This window comes from Sinocyclocheilus grahami, unplaced genomic scaffold, assembly GCF_001515645.1.
Source record: "Sinocyclocheilus grahami isolate Dianchi unplaced genomic scaffold, SAMN03320097.WGS_v1.1 scaffold539.1, whole genome shotgun sequence".
Taxonomy (NCBI): Eukaryota; Metazoa; Chordata; class Actinopteri; order Cypriniformes; family Cyprinidae; genus Sinocyclocheilus; species Sinocyclocheilus grahami.
In genome coordinates, this window is record NW_015505718.1 from 199,509 (window position 1) to 223,502 (window position 23,994).

General features: G+C 36.4%; 1 protein-coding gene across 1 annotated transcript in view; it reads left to right on the plus strand.

The window, feature by feature from the left end:
• The window catches only part of LOC107555600 (nephrocystin-4-like), a 107,628-nt gene that overhangs the window by 21,811 nt on the left and 61,823 nt on the right, over nt 1-23,994 (plus strand). The window contains exon 3 of the mRNA XM_016238459.1: nt 4,073-4,187. Coding sequence (XP_016093945.1) covers nt 4,110-4,187 — 78 coding nt within the window. The 5' untranslated portion in view covers nt 4,073-4,109. The remainder of the gene's footprint in view (nt 1-4,072; nt 4,188-23,994) is intronic.

The window sequence follows — 23,994 nt, forward strand, 5'->3', positions numbered from 1 at the left end:
ACATAACTGAGCGAATGACACTTAATGACAGTTGTCATAAACATGCATAAAACCTCCTTCATATTCATGACATGTCATGATTATGAAGGCGTCATGTCAGTCTTATGCACACCCCTTCAAGTAAAGTGTTACCAATGTGTTTATGTATACATATTCTGTTTATGTATATACTGTATTCTATACTGTATATAGTAACAGTCAAAAGTTTGGACACACGAATGGGAAAATGTCCAAACTTTTGACTGGTACTGTACTATAATATACACAAAGAATATCGGCCGATATATTGAGCTATATATCAGCCTTTTTTACGCCCTAATATCGGTATCGGCCCCCCACAAAAAACCATATCGGTCGGGCTCTAGCAAGGACATCATTAAAATAATCCATGTGACATCAGGGGTTCAACTGTAATTTTACGAAGCTACGAGATTACTTTTTGTGTGCAAAGAAAAAAAAAAGACTTTATTCAACAATTCATCATCTCTGTGTCACTCTGGCACCAGTTTGGAGAGTATCACATACGTAAACAATGTATGCTGTTCTGTGTCAGCTGCACCACGCGGGATGCACCTGACACAGAACAGCATAAGTTGTTTATGTTCAGTGAATACTCTCCAAAATGGAGCCAGGGTGACGTGGAGGAGACAAATTGTTGAATAAAGTTGTTGTTGTTATTTTCTTTGCGCACAAAAAGTATTCTCGTAGCTTCGGAAAGTAAGTACTTCGGAAGTAAAAACTGTTTGCACTACAAACCAGTGTGTTCATAATTAAGATAATAGATTAAAATAATATGGTAAGACACACCAATTTGCAATATCAAGCAGCAAAACAAGCTTTTTTTGTACAGCTAAAAATAGCTGGAAGAGAATGAGAACCGGAAGCAAAACCCATAAAATTTAGAAAAGGCCATGCCCATTTTTACAGGAAGAATAAGGTGGATAATAAAATTAGTTGTTTTTTTGCTTATGTTAATGCATTGACCAGTGTTAACTAATGGAACCTTATTGTAAAATGTTACCATATTTAGTTAAATGCAGATTAACCAAAATAATATCATGTTGTTTGGGAAACTACAGTTTCAAAGAAACTTCCCCAATAGCAACATTACTCACTTTAAAACACTGTTTAGGCCTTGTGGTGTGTCTAAACTAGATAAAGCATCACAAAAGCATCAATCATCAATAAAAATGAACAAAGTGAAATGCTGCACAAAAATGGCAAATTTATTTAAAATAAAGTTGTGAGGAGCAAGATTTTGGACCAATGAGATTTGACATTGGGTGGAGCTACCATGCAGCATAAAAACAGAAAATAAAATCCATTCAGCTGATGCATTGTTTTCATTATTGTCACTTTATTACATTTTGTCGTCTCAGAGCATATTGCAACATTGAAAAGGCAATTAAATATGTGGAAATGAAAAGAATCCCAGTTATGTTCCTCCTGACTTTCTTTGCTCTGCAGTCAGTTGGTTTCATTCTCTGTATCTTTTCCCATAAGTTCCACACTCTGCTTACCAGAGAAATGCCATTCAGATTCAGTCCCGAGGATAGAATGGATCAATAGGGCTTACATGCCCCTCTCACTTTCCAGCACAGAGGAGTCGTAACTGTGCAGCTTTCAAACACAATCCACACGTTCCATTCCCATGCCTCCTCTGAGGATTAAATGCTAACAGACCCTGCCAAACACACTCCAATCTATGGCAAAACATACATGGAATTCCTCTCACGTGTCTGTGTACACAAACACATGTTACTGTAGTTATGCATAAATGTCTGTTGATCAGAGCGGCTTTTGAATTTCCTATCACGTGTGTTTTCCTGATCAGAACAGGGGTGTGGAGGGTCGCTCGGTTGTGGTGCAGGAGTGCAGGCTGCTGGTTGGGGTCCATAACGGCTGGGGTTGGGTGGAGAAGCCTCATTTTTAGACCTTGTTCTTTTATTCTTACTTTGTAAAGAAACACAGCAGCTTTGAGGTTTTTCCAAAACATCTTACTTTGTATTCCATCCAAGAACAAAAGCATTTCTGTTGAGCTCAGACTTTTCATTTTTGGGTGAATTATTCCTTTAATATAAACACTGTCAAAGAGTTCCAGTGTCTCACATGGCCTCCTCCAGTTTAATGCTCCATCTGTCCTGTTTCAGTGACTTGAACTCTCAAAGCCACACTGGTTGTCCTCCCTAGTACTTACCCAGCAGAGATCCCCTCGTCCTCACCTCACCTCGTTGTTTTTCGTCCCAGTTCCATCTCTTTTTTTCAACACAGTCCTTATCAAATATGGATTTTTAGGGTGATTTACACACTTACTCACTGGATGTTAAATATTTTAAAAGCATCTTCTCCAGAAAGTATTAAAAAAAGTTCCGCTTTCTAAATTAAGGTTTCTCATGTCTGCACTCTTCGTTTAATTAAAATGCTGATAAGCTGTCGCTGTACAACGCAAATGAGAAATGAGGCTTTGATTGTTGATGTCTGCTTCACTCCATCTGCTGCGGAAAAAAAGAAGAGCCCTGCCCCCCACCGCCACAGAGTCACTGCCATGTGAGATCTCGCAGAACAAGTCACAAGCATCGTTCCTGTGCGGTGAGAGAAAGAGGTCTATAATTACCCAATGAGAGAAATTAGGTGTCTGAGAGAGTGGAGCATCACATTCTGCCCTTTTATAAGAGAGAGAAATTGGGTGTAATTATGGAGAGGTTAGCACTAAAAACTTATGCTGCACGTTCTCAACAACACTGCTGTGATGACGGCAGCGAATGTGTCTATGAGAGCGTGTTAAAACCCGTCAAGAATGATGCAAACGATCTGACGCCGACCTGTCAGTTTCTAGATGAGATGTTGGCATGAAACCAGTGCCTGGAATTTCAACACCTTGTAGTAACACTGTCTCAAACTAACTTTTTTTGAGCCTGTTTCAATTATAACTTCATTCTTTGTCTTCCTGTATGGAAAAAGCGATGTGAACTTCATTTTGAAGTTTTAATATTTTTTTGTACCGTGCTGTGCTCATCTAAGATGCTGTGTACTTTTCCTCTGTAGTCTGTACCTGCTTATGTAATAATCTGCAATCATTTTTAATGGCTTTTTTGAGATTCGGAATCAGACTAAAAGAACAATAATATGATGACTACAGAATGCGTCATAGCAAAAACAAAACAAAAAAGAAATATAAATGCAATTTGAGCGACTTGTTCCATGTTAGAACTATAATAGTTTCATTCTAATGTTGCACAAGTATTAAACTCAGAAGAGAGAAACTAACTTTTTTTAGCTTAAAACTTTTAGTTCCTGCTAAATCGCTGTTCTTTCTCCTTCAGCTCTGTATGAGTTTCCAAACCCCATTTGTCAAGCTATTGTGGCAGAGCTGTTTTCTTCCTAGAATTTTAATTTCTAGAATTTCTTTATAAATTGCATAAATTACCATTCAAAGTTTCAGTCTACAAATTTTTTAAATGTTTTTGAAACAAGTCTCTAATGCTCGTTAAAGCTGCATTTACAATATTTGATCAAAAATGCTGAAAAAAGCAGTAGTATTGTGAAATACTGTTTTCCATTTTAATACATTTTATTGCTGTAATTCGAATTTTCAGCAGCCAGTCTTCGGTGTCACATGATTCTTCTGAAATAATTATAATCTGATAATATGGTGCTTAAGACATATTTCTTATTATTTGTATTATATGCTGAAAACACTTCTGCTGCTTAATATTTGTTGAAACCGTGATAATAAAAGTATTTATTTATTAAAAAATAAATAAAACTAACCCCAAACTTTTGAATTGTATGTATGTGTACGTATATATACATCTCAATGAAATAATGTTTCCAGTTAACAGCTGGAAAAATCATGGAAATTCGTTTTTTTCCCCCCACTTCAGTATGCAATGCACGATGGGATTGTCCTTTCCAAACTCATAAAGCAGTGAACTGAGACACCTGCATTAATGAATGTCACTTGACTAGTTGTGTTTTTGGGTCAGTGTGGGTGTGTAGGTTCATTACACAAGATTCCATGCCGAGCTGTGATATTTCAGTGATCTCACACTCTTCTTTCTGCCTCCTTCAGTGATGGACTGTCTCTTCGTGGCAGTGTGGAGCTGAAGATGATGAGGGACATGGCTTTCAGCATCGTCTTCCAGCTCCAGTATGTTCTCTCTTGTCCACTGGCTGGAGATGGGCAGGTGAGTCATATGCTAATGATGCACCTCTCAACATTCTTTCTTGATTTCACTCAGGTGAATATAATATGAGGAGTGAAAATCTTGTTTAATGGTACTTTCACTTTTTATTTTTTCAAGGTAGACATTTGAGGAATTTTGCTTATGAAACCGTTCCAAAAATAATTTGGGAGGACCAGACTGTTTACTTGTGTTTACCTGCAGTCTGCAGGCACAGAATCACTAGCAGCTGTTGAAATGTGTGGGAGGAAGTTTCCCTTGATTGATCAGCCCACTCTGAAATATAGCGTATTGTTTTTTTTAAAACTCCTGACCAGTGTTGGGGGTAACTCATTACAAGTAATGCGAGTTACGTAATCAGATTACTTTTTTCAAGTAACTAATAAAGTAACGCATTACTTTTTTAATTTACAAGAAAATATCTGAGTTACTTTTTTAAAAAAGTAATGCCAGTTACTTTGTTTTCCCATTTATTGACTGACAGCTCTCCTGTCCCCATATTGGGAGAAATCGGGAGTACAGAGGCGTTGTGTGCGCTGTGTGAACATGATGTTACTGTAGTTCTAGACTAAATGTGAATGTGCATTAATTCATCCCACTCACAAAAAACTGATTTAGTATTCATCAAAATGAATTAAAACAGTGAAATGCAAACTCAGAATATGACGCAAATCTGCAATAATTAAATATGTTAAATAACACAAATGTATCTAATCCCATTTTATTAACCAATATCTTTGCTGCTGTCCTTTGCTGATCCAGTTCAACCATACTAATAAGCAAAAATTACTTTAGAGAAACTAACAATTGTGCTTTGTTTTTTTATTGCTGAAGAGTGTTTCTTCTCCTGCGTTCTACTGTACAGACGTGAATTTACGTTTGCTTCAGCCTGAGGTTTATTCATTACACTTTTTGATGTGAAAGGGCTTTTATATTTGATATAAATAGAACTTCTTATATTAAAAATAATCAAGCCCTGCTTATATTTAAAAAGTAACGCGAAAGTAACGCAAAAGTAATGTAACGCATTACTTTCCATAAAAAGTAACTAAGTAACGTAATTAGTTACTTTTTTAGGGAGTAATGCAATTTTGTAATGCATTACTTTTAAAAGTAACTTTCCCCAACACTGCTCCTGACCCGGACCTGGGTATGTCTGAAAATTTCGGCCAGGATCTTTGGGATGACATTGTATTAGTCGAGCCCACCAAAATATGATTTTTATTTCCTGACCTGCCTCGGAGAAACTGCACTAATAAGTCCTGTAACCCTTGTGTATTATGCATTATGAACATATTCATCATCATTTCCATCATCATACACATGCTCTTCATAATATTAAATGGAAACTAAATCAATCTTTTCAGGCTGTTTATATGATAAGAAGAGGTCAGGAAATGTGTTGTGATTGGTCGTTTGTGTTGCTCCCCTTTTTTAAATTTTTTTTTTTTGATTTTTGGCGTTTTCGCCTTTATTATGACTACAGTGTAGAGATGACAGGAAACAAAGTGGTAGAGAGAGAAGGGGGCAGGAGGATCGGGAAAGGTCCTCGAGCCAGGATTCAAACTCGTGACACCTGTAGCGCAACGGCGCTGTATGTTGACGTGCTGCCCACAAGGATGATGCAGCTGACTTTGTTGTTTCTTTTGATTGTGTACTTGAGTGTAAAGGCGATTGTGATTTTGCTAACTAGAATGTGGCCATTTTTGTAATATTAAGACATACTATATATACGGTATATATGCACTACTGTTCAAAAGTATGGAGTCAGTAAGATTTTTACAGATGTTTTTGAAACAAGTCTCTTATGCTGACCAAGGCTGCGTTAATTTAATCAAAAATAGTACAAACAATAAAAATGTGAAATATTATTACAATTAAAAATACTGTTTTCTATTTTTATATGTTTTGAAATATAATATATTCCTGTGATGGTGAAGCTGAATATTCAGCAGCGATTGATTCAGTCTTCAGTGTCACACGATCCTTCAGAAATCATTATACTGATTTTGTGTGCAAGAAATATTTTTAATGTTGATAACAGCTGTACTGCTTAATTTTTTTTATATTTCAACGATATTTTTAAAGATTTTTAATTAATAGAAGGTTCAAAATAATTTATTTGAAATTAAAATCTTTTTGTAACATTATAAAGGCTTTTACTGTTACTTTTTATAAATTGTATGTATCCCTTCTCTCTCTCTCTCTCTCTCTCTCTCTCTCTCTATAATATACACACATATACGTATTACTGACCCCAAACATTTGAATGTTTGGGGTCAGTAATGTCATGGAAAATGTCATATTCACCATTTTGGATATGCATTTTCCTAATAATGGACTTAAACTATATAGAATTTGCAGTTAGTGACTGCCTTGTTGCATCAAAACATTAAAAACAGTAGTTGTCGTTAGATACAGTAGTTCAGAAAGTTTGAGACCTCCAGTCCAGTGAAGTCCAGGGAACTTCTGCGACAAGACCCAACTATTGGACCCCCGAGTCCACAGGGATGGAGGAGAGTTTGCCTTTTCTGTTTAGAGCTCTTTCTAATTGAGAATGGATCTGAGAGATAACTCTCTCTGTCACACCCTCACTCTTTTGCTTTCTCCCCTCGCTCCTCTCTCTCTCTCTCTCTCTCTCTCTCTCGTATTGCCGTGTCTCTCATTGCCTCCCCCTGAGGAAATTAAACAGCCATCCTTGACCAGACATTCTCAGTAAATAAACATATTGGGTGGGGGGGAAGAGATCGGGGGGTAAAAAAAGGGAATCTCAGGTTCCAGGCAACAAGCACAGAAGCAATCCAATCAGGCTTTATTCATCCGCCCGTACCCCCGTCCTTTCGTTTCTTTGCTCAGGGCTCTAGTTCAATCTTAACACCCTCAGGATTAGCCCCCTCTAATGAAAATGTGCATCTTTAGTCTATCTAGAACGGTCTCAGCACACACGCGGTTGTCTGAAAATCCAATACGTCTCCAGGGTGCTTGTTTTTCTCTGCCAGGCAACACAGAAGGTTTTTAAAAACACTCGTCTCTACAGTTAAGTCATGAGAGATATTTCGCCAATTACATGTGTGGGCGGAATTGCCATAGCGCTCTATGGGACGGATGCTCTTCGTGACCGGCAATATAATTTTCCCCCTGTGAGGGTTAAAGTGTGGCCAATTAAAGCCTGTCAGAAAACAAGACGCAGTTCCGTAGGCATGTTAAATGCTAAACGCTCGCTATCTGGACTGAAGATGCTAGTTTCTAAAATTCTGGCTTAATTGGAACTGAGAACTCCTCACCATTTCAAATTGTTCACGAAGATGATATTTTCAAGTAATTATATGCAAGTGCGAAGCTTTTTTGGAAAGCGAGAATTTCTCTAACTGTCGAGGCTCCTGGTTGAAGAGACAGGCAGAAGTGTTGGACAGGTATCACCTCACATAATCTGCGGTCTCAAACTGTGCTGAGTTTGAATTCGAGAATTTGAGAGTGTGTGTGTGTGTAAATTCCTAATGACGTTTGAGATGACGTGTGTGTGAGCGAGAGAGGGAAAACAGACAGGGTGAGAGAGGGAGACAGACAGAGAGGGATGGAGTAATAGTGTTATAGGAGTATTTATAGAGCATGTTGAAGGAAGGTGTCTGGAAAGTCATCATAGTGACTAATAAAGGTGGAACGAGACTCGACCTCCTGAAGATAGAATGACCTGCCTTGCAGCGGTGTTAAAGAGAAAGATTTTTCTTTACATTTTAACAGCTAATGGGTTGAGAACATAGGCTTTTCTCGCCTCTGGTGTGTCCTTGATTGTCTGTAATTACTAGGCAGCTCTCTGGAATACTTAATTCTGGTTAGTCAGTCGTTACCTGCAGTCATATTTTTATATAATGACTTTTAAACGGTATATTTGACCGTTGTCCCAGGTAACTGTTTTGTATCTCTTGTAAACTCTGTGGTCTTTCTTCTCAAATATTGTAATAATTTCAGCTCAAATTCATATTTAATGTCCATTTATTTGTTTGGCAAGCAGGATAATGTACTATTTTTCGTAATTTGTCCTTAGCATTGTCATTATCACTTTGTCTTTAATAATTAAGTGTTAACACTGTCATTATCATAATTATTATTAATAATAATATATATCATTTTCATGTATTATATATTGTCTGAAACCACACTGAACAAACATATGAAATTTAATTTAAAACTAGAAAAAAGTCTTGGGATTTAGAAAAATGTATGTTTACTTGTACAAAATTTAAAAATGTTTTATATATACTGTATATAAAAACTTCATAATATATAAATACGAATTATACGCTATATTATTTAAGTAGCATGAAAGTTAGATTAGTTTAGAGCTTCTAAATAATTATTTTCACGACATGGTGGCGGCGGAAACAACAATACTACAGCAAGAATAAAAGTTACGCCTTCTTTCTTTGCGTGAACATTTGGGCGGCGTTATGCAAATCTTCCCACATAGTGATGTAGATATGTGGGGGCGTGTTAGAACGAGCCGTTTTAGGTAGGCATGGCTTACTCTTAACTTTTATAAAGAATATCTCTTTGGATTTGAGACTTTAGTCTTTGCAACTTTACAGATCTTCTTTATGCACCAAGAGCTTGTAACACTCCAAAGAGAAAGGAAAAATTGAAATCGCAACATATGACCCCTTTAAATATTTATAATTAATTTACTTTTGTCCTCAATGTAATGAGTATGTTTATTTATGATAATAACCATAAAACAACCATTAAAAAATTATAATGCTCTCTCTCATTCCTCTGTGATCTACAGGTGTGCTACTTTTCTGCATGGGTGCACTGTGATTCCCTATTAATCGGTTTATAATGGATCATGATGGCCTTAATGCTGTTTATTTTTTCCTTTCTCCTGGAGTCATAAGACAGAATAGATCCTGCGTTTACTTTTTCACCAGTAGGTGGAGCTGTGTAACTCATAAACCGGCTTAGAAAGAGAGCTGAGTGAACAGTGTTGCAATCATACTGTGTTGACCACTATTTACTGCACCTCATCTCTGTCCAATTGCTCTCGTAATATGGTCTGATAGATTTGCTGAATTGAGCAACATAAATTCGGCGACTAATTAACTAATCGACTACAAAACAAGACTGCAGTACCGCACTTTCAAACAACGTTTCCTAGAGCTCCAAAACACTGTCTGACAGCCTCAGACTTCTTAAGTTTGAGGAATTCTGAAGTGACTGTTTCATGCTTGTGTTTTGGTTTATTTTACTCTTTCCTTCATAGGGTTCGGTGGACCTGTACTCACATCCTTATCAATATGCTCATGGAGAAAGTGAAAGAATAAAAGAGCTGAAAGGGGAAAAAAACTAGAGGGGTTACAGTGAGAAAGACTCTTTGGCAAGTAGAAAAGGAAAGTTGGAATGTGTATGTGAGAGGGATATAAACTCAAGCAACTCTGTGAACCTCTTCCCATGCAGCTGGATAGGGAGACTGAGGGCCGAAATCACAGTTGTGCATTGATATTTCAAAACACTGAACCTCCCACTGTGCATTTTAACCAGCCGCAAAATGTGCTGAAAATGCACTGCGCCTTGAGCATTTAAATGAAGTTATTGTCATTGCTTTCTTTGCAGAAGATACATGCAGGTTGTGGCATCCTTCTGGCAGTCACAACCAGCCTGCAGTGTGCTGTGTAAAATAGCATTTTTGAGGGTGTTTGTGTTGTTTTATCATATTCTCATAAGTCTTTTACTGAAGCAAATGCTAAAACAGCATTGACTTGTAGCATGTGCAGATAGACAGTGCTATCAGAGGAATCAGTTCAATCAGTCAATGCCCGCTGAGGAACTTCGGTGTAGTGTACTTATGCGAGAGAGAGAGAGAGAGAGAGAGAGGGAGGAAAGATTGACTATGGCTGAGACTGACAGAAAGAGAGAGAGAGAGAGAGAGAGAGAAATATGAACTGCTCACTTGGCATGATCCGGTTTGACTCAGCACAAAGAGACTTGTAGTACTAAATCTCAAGCACAGAGAATCTCAATCACCCAAACCTCTGACCTAAAAACACCATCTCTATAATCTTTCTTTCTGCATTACTCTGATCAAAATTTTCTGCCCTTTAGTAACCTATATATAAAAATTCCTTTCTAAAAATCCTCATCAAGGTGGTAGTTTCATTAAGAGCCGGCTTGGGCTGTCACAATTATGACATTTCTGACTGATGATTAAATAGTTGTAAATTAATTGATTAAAGCTATTTCTTTTGTACATGTTTCGACATTTGTTAATTTTAATTAAAAGTATTTTTCAAATTATTTTATACTTTTTTATGGAACCCTGTCAACCATTATATTATATTGCATTACATTACATTATATTAATACGTTTCATTTATATAGCGCCTTTCCCAGACTCAAGGATGCTTAACAAAAGCAGTAATATAATAGACAGACATTTCACACAGTCAAAGACAGTCAATTAAGTGGACAGAAGACATTTGCCCAGTCCAGAAACAAAAGTGATTGCAGTTGCATATCATGATACAATTGAGTACAAAAGCAGAAACATATAGCATAGAACTGAGTAAACAACATAGAAAATGGATAGTAGAAACAAACAAACAAACAAACATAAAGTGCAGTAAATGCAAGACACATACACGTAATAAAAATACTTTGGGAAAGCATTACAACTGGTAGTACAGGAGTTGGAAAGGGTCTAAAGCAACATAATTATGATTGGTAGTATGGGTAAACAAGTAGGCTTTAAGCTGTGATTTAAATTCAGAGAGTGAGGTTATTGTCCTTAGTGCCAGTGGTAGACAGTTCCAGAGTTTAGGAGCCATGACAGAAAATGACCTGCCGCCCACTGAAGATAGACAAAATCGTTGTACAGTAAGAAGATGACACCCTGAAGATTGAAGTGATCGAGATGGAATGTAAGGAGCATAGCCAGTGAGTGATTTAAAGGTACGCAGAAGAATTTTCTAAATAATGCGAGATGACACAGGTAGCCAGTGGAGGTTGAATAAGACGGGGTGATATGAGCAGATCATTTAGTGTGGGTTAATATTCTTGCAGCAGAATTTTGAATGTATTGTAAGTAGGGCTGTAAAAAACAATCGAATGCGATTTTCTTGCGCATCTCGCATGAACGCGATTTTGTGTAGCTTGTCAGTGATCTAGGCTTGTGTAGTAAATGCCGCTCCATCTGAAAGCACGTGCTGGAGATTTACTACTAATCACAGGAGCGGCTTTACTGACGAGATGCGCATGAAAATCGCATTCGATTTTTTGCACAGCCCTAATTGTAAGCGAGAAATTGAGTGCACTGGTAATCAGCAAAAAGAGCATTATAGTAGTCAGTGCGCGATGTAATAAAAGCGTGCACTAATGATTACTTTTGGGCTGACATAAGAACGAAGTTGTGCTATACGGCGAAGCTGAAGAAATGCAACTTTAGAAAGTTAATGTAAACATCCAGGGTCAGTGAAGTATACTATAAATATAGAAATAACATAACATAACATAATATAATATAGGCCCTTTTAGGGCCTTCGTCACAGCGCTAGTTGGAGGCAAAACAAAGCGAAAACTGGAAGCGGGCAATTCATAAAATCTCATTTTATTGTGATGTGTTGCAGCACACACTTCTTATCAGAAAAGGTTAAATAAGGTATTGTCTTTTGTTGTTATGGATTATGGTTTGTTATGCGTCTAAAGATTTATTATGCGTCTCACTACTTGTAACAGATCGGCCAGGCTCCACCACCACCCAATCATAACAATCCCTCTCACCTGAGTTCTGAGCACCTGCACCTGTCACCTATCAAGCACCTCATTACCAGCCTGCATAAAAGCACACACCTCAGACACCCTCACTGGCCGGTCTCGTATACACATAGAGGACTTAATGACTTTGCTACTATTGCCATTTGAATGCGTCCTGCATTACTTACCTCCTGTGTTCCTCCTAGTGTCTCCTGTTCCTCCTAGTTCCCGGGTCACTGAGGTGTGTGCTCCTCCGGCCTGCATTCCAGCTCCTGTAAAGCCAAAGCCCCGGATTACCCCGCTCATCATTTCCTCTGAACCCTACCCCAGTACTATAAACATATTTGATATATACTAACCTGTTGCGTCAGACCTCTTCCGTTACACTACTATGTCGTGTATAAAATAATGCCTGTGTGCATGTGTGTAAAACATCCAACTGACGATTTATGTTTAATCATCTGTAATTGTATATACATTGTTGTGATTGATTGTGGGTGGAATTTTTAAGAACTTGGTAAGAAAGAATAATCAAATACAGAAAGTTCAAAATTAGTTTCTGGAATTTTATTTCTAGAAAATATTCACATCTTAATTGAAATGTACTGTATGTGAAGTAAAGGTACTGTATTGTCACTGTAAACTTACATCATTTACAAGAGGTATATTCTTTAAAATAACTTATTTGGCCATTACATGATACATATATCTTCAAATATATCCATCATACTGAATGTTTAACTTTTTTTTTTTTGTATTTTGGCGCAGTTCACGTAGCTGTAAGAAATAGTTGCCTGCTGAAATTGAAATGCAGTATATATACATCTTCATGACTAGATAGACACAGGTGAGTTTCTATTTACTATACATGTTAGGTTTCTCTATAGATGTGAGTCACTCAACCGGAGGAAACTGTTCATCCTGTCAGATCGTCCATCCTTTGAGTCAGCATCAGGTCAGCCTATCTGGTTTCGTCCATTAAAGTTAACCTTTTCAAATAACAATCACGGTCCTGGACAGCGAGTGACCTTACATATGCAGGTAAAATCGGATTTTCTCCAGACATTGTTTAAAAAAACAAGCTAACACACTTCATAGCTAGCGTTAGTAAAGCGGTCAGGGGAATCTTTCTGCCTCTGCCCACAGAAAAAACTCACAATATTTACCAACAGATCAAGGGTCTATAATCCACAAACTTAAGTAGATTTAAAATAAAAATATAAATAATTACAAAATAAATAAATGGCATTTGTTTATTTATTTTTATTTTTAGTTCATTAAATATTATAAAATCATTTAATACATTAAACCAGATCTACAAACCTATAAGGACTAAATAAATAAATCAATTTGGTATTTGACAATAATATAACTTAGCATAAAAAGTTTTATTCATTCATTTATATAATAAAAACTAAATAAGTAAATAAATTGGTATTTGACAATATCACAACTTAGCATAAAGGGTTGTTTATTTATTTATTTATTTATAACAAGGACTAAACTAAATTGGTATTTGACAATAACACAACTTAGCATAAAGGGTTTTATGTATTAATTTCTTTATACTCAAGACGTGCTCTGAGGATTGTTTGGTTTAAGTCTGTTTCAAATTGCCTAAACATATACAGTTTATTGCATTTCTGTATTCTCTTATTATTGGCAATATGTAATTTATAGGAATTGATTGCTCTTATCTGTAACAATCATGGTCAGGTGATAACATAGTAATCGTGACAGCCTCAGCGCTGCTTTTGTCTCAGTCATTACCATCAATTCTTCTATTCTGCTTGCTATCTTTTCCTTTGCTCTGTCTGTCGTTCTCTGCTTGAGTTGCAGCTGTACAAGACTGACAACTGATCCCCTGCACAGATAGCTCCTAATGCTGGTCTGTCAACACCAATTTTGCGACGAGGCAGCTCGAACAAGACCCATGTTCAGCCTGAAATGCTGCTTTTAACATTTCTAGATGAGCTTCTGTCAGTTAAGTCACGCTAATGTAATAAAGTGTGATGCTGAGGGACAGGCCAGCTTCCGGGCGATGTGGGGTTTTGTTGCCGGTCCGCCGCTAGCTGTGACTCATGGATAATGGAGAATGAGCCAGAGACTGAGACTTTCCCGTTCCTGTCCTGCGGCCAGTAGATAATTCGTTTTACGGCTTTCATGCGAAGACACTGATGCTGGCGTGAAAAGGGGCTTCTCCTCTGAGGCCTGGAGGAAGGGTGAGCAGAGTCGTCACGTGATTGTACTTGTGGTAATAAATGCAATGGCAACAAATCCTGACATGCTCACGGACACACTAACGGTTTCCGCTGCAATCCTGAGCGAGTAATGATGCCCCATCCTATCAGCGAGAGAAAGATTAATAATGAATTATAATTTAAACATTCAACCATTCCTCACACAAAGCTATTTTTAGGCTCCAAAAAATGGATATAGCACACAAGTCATTTGAACTCATTTTTATTGTACTCCTTTAGTCAGTCCCTCCAGTTCTTCATGATTTGATCACACAGAATGTTGCTTTTTTGCAATCCTGCATGTTTCACCATTTAACATGAAATGATAATCACAAAAAGGGCAGTCCTACTTGATGACATGCATGCATGAATGAGAAATTAAAGCATAGGATGTTCTTTAGAAGAGTTATTAAGCATAATAAACCATGAAAACAAACAAAATGCAGTCCTTGAGCTGACTGACACACACCCAAAGCATGCAAGTCATATACACATAAACAGTCTGTTGTGTGTTACATTAATCCAACGTAGTTCGGAGAAAATCGAATGTGTGTCAGTATATTAGATTTGTGCATTACTTCAGAAAGTGTCAGTATACCTGCTGCTGTCTGTGTCTTTAATGTTAATCAAACCACAAATGAAAAGGAGGATTTTTTTGGGGACAGGAGCTTGTGAAAAACCTCTCTTTTTGTGTTCCATGGAAATCAAAGCAGTATGCATTAGTGCTGGGCTGTTTGACAAAAAATCTGTATCACCTTTTTTTTTTAGGAAAAGAATATGAATCAGATTGCATAAAGCAGGTGCACAATGACTGTATTTTAATCTTAATGCTTGAACCGGTATATTGCCAAGCACTATTATGCATAAATGGCTGAACTATCCCTTTAACCTCTCTGGCATTTGTAAAAGACTCTCTAAAAGAACAATGGAATGGAATTCTTACCATAAGGCATGAGGACCAACAGGAATCAGGCCGTGAGCTCACCTGGAGAGTTTTGCAGAGATAATGATCCATCTCGGATTTGACAGCCATTTTCACCATTTTATTAGCAGTAGAGCGGAGGAGGACAGTCAGACTGTGTAAAATTTTTTTTGATTTAGCATGGAAAAAGAGCACGTAACTGAACAAAGCACTTCAAAATCAAATAGACCGCAGCGACCATGTGGGCTGCAGCATGCCAGGGGGCGGACACAACAGTTTTCAAAAGAACAGCTCTTTGACAGCATCTGAGAGTTCATATTGATACGTATGGAATAAATTTTCATACAATGATATGGTGTAAATGAAATGCGATGTGTCCTGCTGCAGAGGAAAATAAGAAGGTGACCAGTGACATGCTGCAGGTCAAGGAGGTCTATGATACCTAGTAAAAGTGGTTTTGCTAATATTCCCATTCATCTCAATGGAAGTTGCTTGACTGGCGTGGGACCTGGTGGAAGTAGGCAGTTTTTGGTTACTTTTTTTAGCCAAGCACATTTTCTTCACTATATTGAGTTATTCAGTCACATTCAGAGAACTTTAGGCAAAGTCATGTGATTTTTATTTATTTTTTATCCAAATCTAAAGTTAATGTCCTGTGTAAATATAGGCAAAACCAATAAAAACATTTACCACATTGGTAAAAAATATAAATAAATAATAAACATTTTGTGTAAATGGGGTTCCATAGTATCTTAGTCTTAAGTCCTGTCTGTGATATGCCATATAACCAGGCCAATATGTATTAAGGTTTGGAGTAAATAAGATTTAGATTTTTAACTCTTATGCTTGCCAAGTCTATTTGTTAAAAATAACCATAAAACTGTAACATTGTGAAATGTTATTGTAATTTTAAAAAATTGTTCTAATTTAATATATGTTAAAATGTAATTTATTCCTGTGATGGCAAAACTTTTCAGCAGTCATTACTCCAGTCTTCAGTGTTACTTATGTGTTACTAATATGCTCATTTGGTGCACAACATTGTAATGTTGAAAACAGTAGTGCTGCTTAATATTTTTGTTTAACCGTGATACATTTTCATATATTATTTTTTCATATTTCAAAAGATGTTTAGTAAAAGAACAGCATTTATTTTTGACCAAATATTTGACTTTGTATAGATTATATAAACTGAATACACCGTGAAACAAATTTTTATGAAAGGTTTTGTTTCACTTTTATTTTTAACTTTATGTAGTTCGACATGCAGAATATGAAAATAACATTACTTTTTTGTATCATTAACAGTGCTCATGCAAAAAAAAAAAAATGTTGACAGCTTATACAAGCAAATCTGTTATTACTCATGCGTAAAAATTACATGGCACATGCATAATACTGAGCTAACAGCAGTTGAACATAAACACTTACCAAAAGTGTTGTCCAGAACTTCAGAAGTGTACGTTGGATGTTTTTTTTTTCTTTTATGACTAGCTTGAAAATGTTCGGGAATGTTCCAGAAAGCGCTAGAATAATACAGAATATGCCAGAATGTTACAGAAACTTCTAGAATATTTCCATCCTTGCAAAAGCAAGATATCTTAAAACATGCAAAATTAGTACAAAAACGTATCTGTACTAAACCAATGTTTCATAATGAATTAAAGGGGTCCTATTATGCTTTTTCACTTTTTCAGCTTTAGTTAGTCTGTAATGTTGCTGTTTGAACATAAAAAAGATCTGAGAGAGGTGTTGTAATAATGTAAAATATGTGAAAAATAATGTGTTTTTCGAACAACCTAGTATGAGAGCCTGTTCTAGTACACCCCAAAACAAAATCAAAACTTTGTAAAAGAGCATAATAGGACCCCTTTAAGAAGTTCTAAATATTTACCAAAATGTTGATGCTATGTGAAAATAAATAGTAAAATAATAATTAGCACCACAAAATTGCAGAACCATAATTTAAGTGAAACTACATTTTGTTACTTGAATTATATTATATACTATTGCTTTTGAAAATATGCACATTTATTTATCTAGTTGCATTTGCAGTTAACGTTGTTTTTCAGAAACTAATATTTTAAGATTGTGACCCACCCGTTGAGAACCACAGAGCTAAGTACTGTTACCTCTTGTCTTCCTACTATGTACCTCTAACCTAGTTTTTCCACTTGAGTTTCTCTCAATCACATTGGTTTTTTCTATTACCTTCCTTCTCATTACATCCCCTCCCTCCCTCTCTTTTCCTTTACTACTTCTCTCTAGACTTCACCTAATTTTGGGTCTTTCAACTGCAGTTTGATGCATCACTCGTCATCTGTGTGATTCGGAGTGAGGATAATCTCACAGTAGGTAGTATTTCAAATTCAGCCCTTTTTCATATATTCATATCACATTGTCCTTATTTAGTATTCATAAGTTTTTGTCTTGAGTTCTTTTGAGTCCAGTTTGCTTGATTGGCGTGAAAGCATTTTTCCGAACTCAGATGTGTCAACACTTTTTCCTTTTGCATTTGATAATGAAAACAATTAATCCTAATTTCCATAAGTTAATTGCAGTTGATGACACAGTTTTGTTCAAAGGTTTGGGGTTGGTAAGTATTTTTTATTTTAATTTTTTTACCAAGGCTGCATGTATTCACTAAAACAAAATTCAGCAAAATTGTGAAATATTTTTACAATTTAAAATAACTTTTCTATTTTAATTTATTTAAAAATGTCATTTATTTCTGTGATGACAGCTGATTTTCAGCAGCCGTTACTCTAATCTTGTGTGTCACACAATCCTCTATTTGAGTTGGTGTTCAAGAAACTATTCTTTTTATATCAGTGTTGACAACAGTTAGCTGCTTTATATTTTGGGGGAAACCATTGTTTTTCAAAATCCATTGATGCATGCAAAGTTTAAAAGTACTGCATAAAAATCTTTTGCAACATTATAAATGTCTTTAATGCCACGTTTGATAAATTTTATGCATCCTTGATAAAGGTTTATCCTTTGGACCAAAGGAGGATCCTTAAAAAGTATTAATTCCTTACAGAACCCAAACTTTTAAACTGCAGTGTAATATACAAACTCTGATTAAAACAAAGCAATAAAATCAAGGCTAAAACTACTTACTCCATCCAAAGTTTTGGAAGTTAAAACTGCATTTAAATTCAGGAGTGGCTTCCGTAAATGACCTTTTCGTGTGTAATGAAAACAGGAGTTACTCCTGAAATTGATACTCATTTTGATGTCTTGCGGCAATAAACGAAGCATGAATATCAGCAGAAACCTATTTGATTTCAGCCATTTTTTGTTGAAGAAAATGTAAAGAGAGACATACAGTGGGTACGGAAAGTATTCAGACCCCCTTAAATTTTTCACTCTTTGTTATATTGCAGCCATTTGCTAAAATCATTTAAGTTATTTTTTTTCCTCATTAATGTACACACAGCACCCCCTGGCAGTTATTAGCAGATGTGTCAAGGCACATACTCTAGAGTCCCAAAGAGTCACTGAATAACATTTCTGATTGGTTTTAATGAAAATTCTGTCATTGATTGAAAAGTGGACAGCTCTGTTTAGCTGCACTGTAATCAAAAACCAACCAACCAGCATTTAATAGGGTGTAACAGTGACTCCTTTTAATCTTTATTATTGCAAAATCTTGCCATTGTCTTGGTGTTACTCTGTCAAAAACGGTTCTTCTTTTTTCATTATTTAAAACAAAATTTCTTACAAGGCCCCCTGGTAAGACCATACAACACATTCATCGCCGTTCCTTCTGAGAGTTTTTAAACAAAGACGCGAGACTGTGCTGAGCTAAAGACTCGACACAGCATGTGCAGGAAAGGCCTGACATCATCCTCTCGCCATGACGGCGGCAAGAGCCAACAATGCATCGCCTTGTCCCTGCCACTCGCCACATGGCTGAGCCGTCCCTGAGGAATACGCCAGCCAAATGTCTGAGAACACAATTTCATTCATCAGTATGCTGCTGTCTCTGCAGGCGAGGTGGAAAAGGAGTTTCCTGACTACAACAGTTTCACTGTATATTCATATCGACTTCAGTGTTATTTCTGAGAGATAAACTAAATGAAAAAAAAAGGAGGACCGAATGATCTGTCAGACCTAATTGTGTGTGTAGTTGTTTTGCTTTTTGTAATTCAAAATTCCTTGATGTAATCGTTCTGGTGTCTTCTCAGCACTTCGGGGCCTCTGTGGCTCTCAAATGTATTATTAGTTTTGGATTTCTGGAATGTTCCATTCCACTCTCTGATGTCCTGTTTTATGAATTATGGATATTCAGCTGTCTGATGGCTGTGAAATTGCCGGTAGCCATCTGTAAAAGACGTTTGATCTTTCACCTTGATTGGTTTATGCATTTATACACTTTTTTTTTGTGAGGTCTCAGACATTTAATCAGTTTCTAATGACGAATTCAGTCTTAATATCGGTCTCTTTTGTTGATGTTGTAATTCTTCCTTCCGCTTATAAACACGAAGAGCTTAATTTCTGCCTCTGGCAATTTCCTGTTTCTTGTAATTGTATTCTCGTGTGGCAAAGTTTTGCTTGTTTGCTCTTTAAATTCAGTTTAACATTTATGTTCTTCAGACAGAGCCGCAATGTCGTGACTTTGATGTGGAATTCCGGTTAGTTATGTGCTACAGTGAATCTCATCTGCGGCTGCTTTGATTCAATTTCTCTTTGATGCTTTGCTCTGTCTTTCAGATGCTCTCTGCTGCATTGTTTAAAATGGCATAGCAAGGGCTTCATATGTGTCTTGCAAAGATAACCAGACTTGAAATATAAGCCATATGAAGAGGTACAGTGTTGTTACATGCATAACTTATGATATTACTGCAAAGGCTGTCTCATGTTCCATTGGGGTCTTTCATAGCGATGCAACGATACCATTTTTTTTCAGAACCGATCCGATCCGATTCCAAAAATTCGGAGTATCGGCCAATTCCGATCCGAAACCAGCGCAGTTTTTTTTTTTTAAATCAATGTAGAATTTCTATACTTCTGTGTGTTCACCTGATCCTCACTCTTGTGTGTGTTAAACACAATCTGCTAAATATAGACAACTTCATTTTAATGAAAAATAACAAATGAAAAAATATATAATCATAATCTATGACAAAAAATACTATTATAAACTAGGTTAGTGGATAATTCAGCAGCAAAAGTTATTCTAGAAAAATCATGGGTGCACAATAATTTTATAAAAACATTAAACTAAACTAAACATTTAGTTAAACAACATTATTTAGTGGGGAACAAATAAAAGTTAATAAGTGTAGGACTAAATCTGGTAAAATGTTACACATTGCTCTTTGTATTGTTGTAAAATACATTCATGAAATAACAAGTAGCCTAAATATATATATAAAATATATACTATAAAATTACAAGACATTTCTTTTAAATGCATAGCACAGTAATGAAGGCAGCAACATATAATAGATAGAAAATAACAAAAAAGACTATTGATAATTTTTCATTGTGCAAAAGTAGAATACGAAAGGGTATGGCTCCAATACAGAGCGGCACAAAGCGCTTATGCGCATCCCGTGCGCAGAATGATGCGCTTGAAGCAACACGGAGTCACAGCGCGCAGCGCTACGCATTAGTGATGGGAAGTTCGGATCATTTTACCGACTCGGACCTTTGAGTCTCGTTCAGCAAAATGAACGAATCTTTTTTCGAGTCATTTCGTTCATTTTAGCAAAATACAATTAAAATGTTACGTGTTACTTCCCTAACACATCTACTAACGCAAACGTTGATCACACTATTATTACAAACAATACAAAACTGCAATAAGAAACAGAAAAGATTAATTCATTGTTTACCTGGGTCTTCAGTCTATGATTAGCTCACCTCACCTCTTATCTGACAAGTCTTCGGGTTTTCCGAGTCGTTTGTTCATCACGTGACAGCCCCATAAACTTAACCAATGCAGTCTGAGCCGGAAAGAGAATTGATTAGTTCATCTCTCGAGTCTTCGGGTTTTTCGAGTAGATCGTTCATCACGTGACAGCCCCATACGCTTTAACCAATGCAGTCTGACCTGGAAAGAGAAATGATTAGTTCATCCATCGAGTCTTCGGGTTTTTCGAGTCGTTCATTCATCACGTGACAGACCCTTAAGCTTACCCTATGCAGTCTGAGCCGGAAAAAGAATTGATTAGTTATTTTTTTTATTGAAGATATAACATTCACAGGGATACAGTCATAGCAATAAAATACACACACCCAGAATACAAGACAATAAATACATAAAGAATAATAAAAATGAAATATAAACAACAAAAACAAATAAATAAAAAGTTAAACATCTTTTAAAAAAAATTAATAAATCATAAATAAATTAAAATAAAAAATAACTTAAATGGAAAATTACACATAAAATGTCAACTTCAAAGAATACACAGGAGGTAACCCTTACATCAAAGTCAATATTTTTTTCCATCAATACAGTAGTTTTAGCAGCTTTCTTATTAAGTGATGAGCAGAGAGATTAAGAAAATAATTTAAAATCAATACAAAAAATCCTAAAATTGGGCATTCAATCAGTAAGTAACTTTACATTTGTGAAGATGAAATAGGCCACAAAGAGTTAACAGTTTTAAGAGGGTCATTTATTTTCCACTTATAAAATGCTTTAGGATGACAACTAAACTTCTTAATAAGGATTTTTCTAATCCAGAAATTGTTACATTTAACATTAGAAAGCTCCAGACCTCCAATACAAATTTTTGGCATTTCACATTTTGAAGATCTGTAACAATTTGCCCTAACCAAATGTAACAGTTTAGGTGAAATAGAATTAATAACCCATTCATACACTAGGTGAGGTATCCACTTTTTTGTGGATTTCTGAAAATTCGGAATAGGAATAGAAGTTACCATCCTTTTTTAACAAATCTAAAACTAAAATTACACCTTTGTCAAACCAGTTTTTAAGAAAGACAGATTTTTTTCCCACGCAGCACATTCTGATTAAGAATTGATTAGTTCATCTCTCGAATTAACGCATAAAAAAGGGAAGAGATATTTCTGCGTAGTGTATTATATCTGTGTGATATTTTATTCAGCCTTTTCTTTTAGCAGTTTTAAATCTCAGTTATTGTGCACTCTTGAAGAGAGTTTCATAGTTTTGACTTTAGTAACCGAATGCGCCACGCAGTTTGAATGCTGAATGGAGGATGACAGACAGACGCAGCGGGGAGAAGAGTTTACGTCAACTTGACTTAAATATTCATCTATACTTCACATTAAACTATGAAACGACTTCAGAACACTTAAAATATAGTGCACAAAAACGTTATGGTGCTTTATAATGTTTTTGTGCCTTTCGTGGGCCTTAACAATAACACAGAATAGTATACGCACTATATCGGATTTGGATCGGTCTCGTCTGACCGACACACGATCTGACAGAAAATGGCAGTATCGGAGCCGATACCGATACTGAGTATCGGATCGGTGCACCCCTAGTCTTTCATAGTGCTTGGTTATCTGATTTTATGTTTAAGGCAAATGAAATGGTTTGATATGCTCATTTGAAGACTTTTGAAGATGTTTGTGTATGTAATTCCCCCCCCCCCCCCCCCCTCTTTTTTTTTTTTTTTTTTATAACTCTTGACAAATTAATCAAAACAAAATATCACTTCTTGTCTCCATTAGATTCAGCAACTTTATCAGTCTGTAATGTCATCTTACTGATTATAATTATGGATAGATTTATAGTTTATTTAGTAATTACGTTGAAAAGGTCACGCTTGACGTAGGCAGAAGTACCGACTCAGTGCTTGCAAATGTGGAGAAGGAGGACCGTTCAAAAGTTGTTCAATGACACATTCAAATGTCTTTGTGTCAGTTTATCGTTTATCGTCACTTTGTGTGTGTATCCTGGATGTTTAAATCTTTTGAAACCTAACTTCCGCCTACGTCAAGCTTGACCTTTTCAACGTAATTACGTATTACGTGAAGTCATGGACGCGCATCGCAGAGCAGTTCAAGGCGCGCATTTTTGTTTATAAAGCATATACTTTTTTTTAGAAAATGACCGATCGTTTCGCTAGATAAGACCCGTATTCCTCGTCTGGTATCGTGTAGAGCTCTTTGAAGCTGCATTGAAACTGTAATTTTGACTTTCAACCGTTTGGTAGCCGTTGAAGTCCACTCTAAGGAGAATAATCCTGGAATGTTTTCATCAAAAACCTTAATTTCTTTTCGACTGAAGAAAGAAAGTCGTAAACATCTTGGATGACATGGGAGTAAATTATCAGGAAATTTTATTTTGAAAGTGAACTAATCCTTTCATGTATTTATTCATTTATTTTGGTGTAGTTACCACATTTACCAGTAGGGGCTAAATGGGAACATACTTTTATTATCCATATTTAGGACTCCATATGTAATGCTACTTTTACTTTAACCAAGATGCTTGTATTGTGAAATACATTGTTCTGTAATTCCTAGCTTGTTGTACAGAATTGATAAGGTTTAGAATTTCAGAACAATTCTACAGTAGATGTGTTTGGATGTTTTATTCTGCTGCTTTAAAGTGTGTTTGCTGCACAGTTCTGACTGAAGTTTGCTACACGAATGGACTTAAGGGTGGATACTTCATTACTATTCCGCCTGATCATCCCCTTCCCATCAGTCCTGCTGGCAGCCCCAATGTAGCATAGCGCACACCAGCTGACAATTCTTCACACTGGGCTGCAGCTCACGGCAGCCTTGCACCCCTGTCCGAAGCCTCGCTCCAACCTCCACACCACCAGCCACTTTAATAGCTCAGCTTGTTACCTAAACCAGCAGTTATCAATGTGTTTCCAGAGCTGGTAGTGATTCCGCCCTGCTTTAATTTATTGTGTGGAAGCTGAGGGTAAAGGACATTCTG